The sequence below is a fragment of the Scomber japonicus genome, chromosome 22 (genome assembly GCF_027409825.1).
Source record: "Scomber japonicus isolate fScoJap1 chromosome 22, fScoJap1.pri, whole genome shotgun sequence".
In the NCBI taxonomy this organism is placed as follows: domain Eukaryota; kingdom Metazoa; phylum Chordata; class Actinopteri; order Scombriformes; family Scombridae; genus Scomber; species Scomber japonicus.
In genome coordinates, this window is record NC_070599.1 from 13,828,749 (window position 1) to 13,834,952 (window position 6,204).

Genomic DNA, 6,204 nt, shown 5'->3' on the forward strand with positions numbered 1-6,204 from the left:
CATCCTGACCTATACAACATCAAACATTACCTCCCCTCTTTCCAATAATGTAAAGAGTGATCGGCTTGCCTAGCACATAAAAAACCACAACCTTCTGCAGCACTCCACAGGACACAATGCAATATTTATGTGTATATGATTGTGGTTGATTGCGCATACTGAATCATTGTTTAATTATACTGGTATTAATAGTGTTTCCAGATAATTGTCCACCAGAGAACACTGCCTGGTGTATATTTCAGCCTTGTGTACTTTTATATTTGTCAAAATAACCAACAAAGACTTCAGAACATAATTTGTTTATTATAGTTATTCTGAACACATTTCCTGATAAATTAGGATTATAAGCTTAAGAGTGCTCAGTAGTAGTGGCAGTGTACAGAGGTATATTTTATTCTCAAACATTGCTTTAAAAGAAGACTGACATTTTTTTAATGCTGATTTAGACAATTACATCATGTTTTCTAATCATAAAACTGCTACCTGCATAATCTTGACTGTAAAAAAAATTAAAATCAAGGAACTGTAAGTACAAAGTGGAAGTGAAACAATATTGAGGTTGAGGAAAATGAACATATACAGCCAAACAAGGAGAGATCTGTTTTACAAAATGCAGTAACCTTCATTGCTTTGATTTGTTGGGTATGGTAAATGAATCCAATAGACTCCATGTGTTTACCTGAGCCTCCTGAAAATGGCTTTTCATACAGAGGTTTAGCTTGATTTAGAAAATGTTTAAATCAAGCTTAGAAAAACGTAGAAAATTTCAGATTGTGGATGTATTCTTTGAAAAAATCTAAACCGAGGGAGAGAACAGAAGAAATTTGTGTACAAATACAGAATAGAAATTCAATAAAATGTGTTACTTGGGTTACCTTGCTACAACGGCTCTTTTACAGACTCCCTCTTTTTGTTTGTAGTTGGTGCTTCTAATACATTTAACATACATAATTGAAGCAATCTAAATAATGCCAATGATACTCATCTGTTCACTTTGCAAAGAGAAGCATATAAACACAACAGGGATACCAGGGGCACATACAGTACATTTTTAAAAGACTTCCTGTTTATCTTTCAGTCTTCTATAAATGTCTTATCTGTAATGGAAACACATATACAAATACATGGTGACAAAGCCAAAAAGTTATAAAATATTGATCAAGTGGTAATAGATGTGTGTTATCTACATTATAAATCATACTCCCTGATAAAAAGTAGCTCTGCGTACTTTAGCTAGATAAGTGACCACTACATTAAAACAAATTCTATTATTTCAAATATTTGTCAGCTTATTAACTTATGACAGGTCCCTCAGTCTTTCGTCCCTTCCTTAAATCATAACTGCCTTATTATTTGTGTCTCCTTCAGTTTACTGTACAAAGTTCAACTTCTACTCATTTTGTGAGTGTGTGTCTACATTAAACTATCACCTTGGACCTCGGTGCACTGTAACAGAATCTGTCTTTCACTCTCTCTCTCCCAAACAATTCCCTCATCTTCCTTCCTCCTGTCCGAGTTACCCTCCCACATCATTTCCCCTACATCCTGATGACTGTCACCGACCACCACCCTGTCCCACAGCTCGCCCTCTCCGGGCAACTGTACATCTTCATCAGTTTCCCTCCCCCACTGCACGGCCTGCTGGGGACCCATAGTGGCTGTGGAGGCCAGGGTGGTGACGGAGCTCAGGGTGAGGAGGGTGCTCTGGGGATACGCTGAGGCCATGGGTGTGACAGTGTTGGCAGGAAAGGTGGAGAGCTGGATGAGCTGCTGGTGGCTGGTGTTGGAGAGTTGAGCGGGAGGAGAGGTGGTGAGATGGAGCAAGGTGGGGGTTTGCTGCTCGTGCCCCACCCGCACCACGTGATGTGTGGGCAGTTGGAGGAACTGGCCCTGAGATACATTAATCTGAGTCTGTGGAGCGAGCGGGAGCACCACCTGCTGCAATGGAGTGAGCGTGCTACTCATCGCTTTCTGAGTATCCTGGCTTATAGAGGGCTGGTCAACTGAGGTGAGCATCGGGACAGTCTCGGAGATGGTCTCTGGAAGAGTCTCTGGCACAATCTCTGAGACTGTCTCTGGGATTGAGGTGGGACAGTTTATTACTGAGCCCCCATTAGCTGCCATGGCTTCAGCTATTAACACCTCAGGGTGGCTTTTAGCTTTGTGGGCAACAACAGAGTCCTTTTTCTCAAACTTTCTGTTGCAAATGGAGCAAGAGAACTGGTAGGAGGCTTCTGCATCATGCTTCTTCATGTGCCAGTTCAAGGAGGCCTTCTGACGGCAAGTGAAGCCACAGATTTCACACCTGCCACAGGGTGGAGACAAAGAACAGGTTATACTACAAAGTGACTTCATGTTTCATATGTGACACTTGACCTCCACATACACTGAATCTTATTATGGACTATAAAAAAAGCAACAACAAAATAAAGATTTAAAAATAAGATCTTCCTTGTCCACAGCACACATTGTGACATGGTATTACAAAAAGTAATGCCTCTCCTCTACTCACTGTATTGGCTTCTCTCCTGTGTGGATCATCCTGTGCACCGCCAGGTTGTGGGAGCTCTTGAAAGCACGGGCACAAAACTCACAGATGTAGTCCCTTTGATCTGAAAGACAGATCACAAACAGAAATGAGAAAACTACATGATACAAAAGAAACGGAAAGGTTTTTAATTACCAGTCTAGGTCCTGCTAGACATGCAAGCAGCTGGTCTACATTATTTTCATAACAAAATGCAAATAAACAGAAGGTGCAGTCCCACTCCTAACAATGTGTAAATAAACATCTGTGGCCTAACATCACCTGTGTGGTGCTTAGCGTGGCGCAAAAGCTGCTTCTGCAGACGAAACAATCGCCCACACGAGGGGTGATCACACACATACTTCTTTTTCAGCAAGTGTTGGTATTTTATATGGTGCTGAAATTAAAAGATGAGAGAAAAAAGAAGTAAGTGCAATGACAGTCCTTTACAGACGAAATTATTTAAATCATTTCAAACATTTAATATTTTTTTACATAACAGTAAACAAACTGCCTCTGATGCTTTACAGCTTAAGGTAAATTCAAGAATGCATTAAACACTATGCAGTTCTGTATATCTATTATATTTCCTAGTTACTGTGGCCATTATACAGGGCCAAATGCTAGACAGACAGTGCCATTACAAATATTTGGTGTTGTCATGGTTACAGTTGACAGGATGGCAGACCTGTAGGTAGCGTGGGTGAGCTAAAACGGTACCACAGCCCTCGATTTCACAGCGGACATACTGCACTGGTGGCTTCTTCCTGTGATGACAGAAAAAGAGGAAACAAGTTTAATAATCAAATAATATGAGTCATCTGTAGTAAATAAGAGAATTAAACCTCTCACCTTCGTTTAGGCGGTCGAGGTGTTTTGTCATCTTTTTGCTGTCTACCTCGCCTAAAATGAAAACAAATTCAATTAGGGATAGGAAGCTTCGTCATCAATTAAACTCAGGTTGCTATGATTGCATTATAAAACAATAATGAACTGCAATGAGCGATGAGTCAGACTGAGATTACATATGTGAGCAGGTCACTGTGAATGCCAAACCAGTCACATTTCCTCAAGATTTCACTGTGTGATATCAAATACGACAAGTGGCCTTTTCTCCGTCTCTAGGCAGCAACATGTATTGTGATTTTGTGTGTTTTGTATTATTTTCTCCACACATTTTTTTCAAAGTGTTTACTCATTCTATGCTTTCCTTACACTAATTATCCATCCACACTTTACTTACTTCCTTGGTGGCTCTGTGTTATCTTCCACTTCATCTTCACTTTGCAGAGTGACCTCAGGTGATTCCTCCGTCTTAATGTCATTTTCTTCTTCATCTTTATCTGACTCCTCTTTCTTAACCTCCTCTTGTTGTAACAATGCTTGTCGCCTTGATTTTTCCCTGAGGAATAAAGAGAAAAAGGCATAACCTACTTAAGAAACAATCATCCTGATGGTTTTCTTAATACAATAAACTTCAATACAAGTAACTCTCATGACTAATACTCATTACAGAGAGGCAGCGAGCTCAACATACGTTGTCGTCTCAGGCTGGCAGATGACATCATCTGTTATGTCATCAACTCTCAACGGGGAGTCCTCATGGAGAGCCGCATCTGGATCTGCAACGCTAATATGGACATCAACACCTTACTGACCACAATGAAATTCACATAATCAAATCAAACAGAAACCCAACATTTCCTCTGCTGCTCATTTAATACATTTTATACCACTCACCTGTCACTACCATTCAAAGTGCTGGCCTCCTCTCCTGAAAAACAGATGCAAAAATTTTGTATTTTAAGCTTGATATGATTGCTCTTGGTAAATATCTGGCAGTGTAATTTCATGACATTTACAATAGTTTTGAAAAGAGCATACATGGTCTTTGTCTTACCACATGATGAAGGCTCTATCTCTGCTTCAGGCTTGCATGCTGTTGTTGTTGTTGTTGCTGCTGCTGCTGCTGTGGTGCGTGGGGCTCTGGTCAGAGGTCTCTGATTACCCTTTCTAGACTTGGACAGCTTTGGTCCCAAAGTGCATTTGGAAGCTGTGACAGACAACATACATATTAATGTCAAATGAATTAAAATTGCTGTAATATAACTAACTAATAAGTGGGACAGACTTATGTACCTTTTTTGGATGTGGATTTCTTCTCGGTGGTACTATGTGAGAGAGAAAAGGTCTACAGTAAGAGACAGCCTCATATAAATAAAAAATGATTTAACACAATACACTATGTGACCTTTGACAATGAAAAGAGTAACATGCAAAAGGGGAACAGACGGGAAAACACACATGCACACAACTTATTTGTTGTGGTTTCAGTGGTTAACCTATAGCTTTAAGAAACCCCAGTGATATAAACACTTCCGACGGTCACAGCCTTGAGCCTCCTTGCAGTGCAGCCTCCAATAGCACCCAGTAATGATTATTAACTCACACAAGCTTCTTGCCAGTAATGTAGATAACATATCTCGCTGCAAGGACGTGTGCACAGAGTGCGTTAGTTAAGGTGTCTTAGTGTGCGCACTTACTACACGACAGGTGCGCTTTTGGAGCGAGATCCTGCAGGTCTCCCTCGTCCACGATGCAGACTTTCAGTTTTTTTCTGGCAAGTTGCACTCTTGGACTCATCAGTCCTGCCAGCTACAGGCCCCCTGGCTCGCAAAACACGCACAGGACCCCCGGTGTCTGATCGAGAGTCACCGGAGTCCGGGGAGGTCACTGAGGCTTTTATCCGTCTCTTGCTCTCCCTTCTGCCGCTGGATGGTTCAGGCGAGTCCGGGGATGGTTGTACGGCCTCCGTTCGGTCTCCGGTTCCCCCTGTCCCAGGATCACTACCCGAAACCCCATCGTCACCCGAGTCCATGTCGCTCCTATCAAACTGTTCTGACCCTTACTAACTGTGGGTATTAATTGGTAATGAACATTTGAAAATGTATGAAGACCGCTGAAGGCCCCAGTGAGACCAGTTTTGTTAGCTTGGTCAAGAGTGAATTTTCAGTCACTACGAAAGCATTTCATTAACTAACTTATTAAGATAAAAAGTTGCGTTGTATGAATAATAACATTTTTTACAGACATTCAGCATTATATTCTTCTTAAAGCTATAGCAAACCTCAAATTTCTTTGGCCGATGCCAGCAGTGTTTGGGAAGCGTCTCCTTTAAGACTAGTAGCAACAGCACGGGTATGCGAAGGTGTTAGTTTGAACTCACAGGCTTCCATATTAATTACGAGGGTGGTTCTGGGACATGTAGTTATCACATGCATAACTCATAAATACATTTCACATTAACGCAGTTTATTGAATAATGAATATACATAATTAATACTACTGTTAATTGTATAGCCTTACGATGTGAATCCTAGTGACATATGCATATAATCTCAGGAACTTTTTTGTATTGCTGTGTCAATTTTAATTTCTCCCAAGGTTATCAATAAAGATACGTCTTATCTTATCTTAATACTTAAATGCTACCATTAACTATAAAGTTGAAAAAATCTAATAGCATTATACCCTCTTTTATTATACAGCGCACATGAATTATATTCTAAAATAATGTCCTTTATTAAAATAACATAGAAGAGGGATCAGTATCTGAATCTGTTTATTAGCCAAGTAGCCTATACAAGCATAAAAAGAGTTAGTCTTGGCATTTGCTC

The 6,204-nt window shown here is 40.5% G+C and overlaps 1 protein-coding gene across 1 annotated transcript; it reads right to left on the minus strand.

The window, feature by feature from the left end:
• Window positions 1–1,087: 1,087 nt before the first annotated feature.
• LOC128383757 (E3 ubiquitin-protein ligase ZFP91-like) lies at window positions 1,088–5,725 on the minus strand. Its single transcript, XM_053343345.1, has 11 exons — window positions 5,071–5,725; window positions 4,667–4,698; window positions 4,428–4,580; window positions 4,268–4,301; window positions 4,065–4,157; window positions 3,771–3,929; window positions 3,380–3,430; window positions 3,216–3,294; window positions 2,810–2,924; window positions 2,513–2,612; window positions 1,088–2,305 (listed from the first exon to the last, which is right to left on the minus strand). The coding sequence occupies exons 1-11, from the start codon at window positions 5,403–5,405 to the stop codon at window positions 1,414–1,416; spliced, it is 2,043 nt and encodes a 680-aa protein (XP_053199320.1). The 5' UTR covers window positions 5,406–5,725; the 3' UTR covers window positions 1,088–1,413.
• Between the last annotated feature and the right edge of the window lie 479 nt (window positions 5,726–6,204).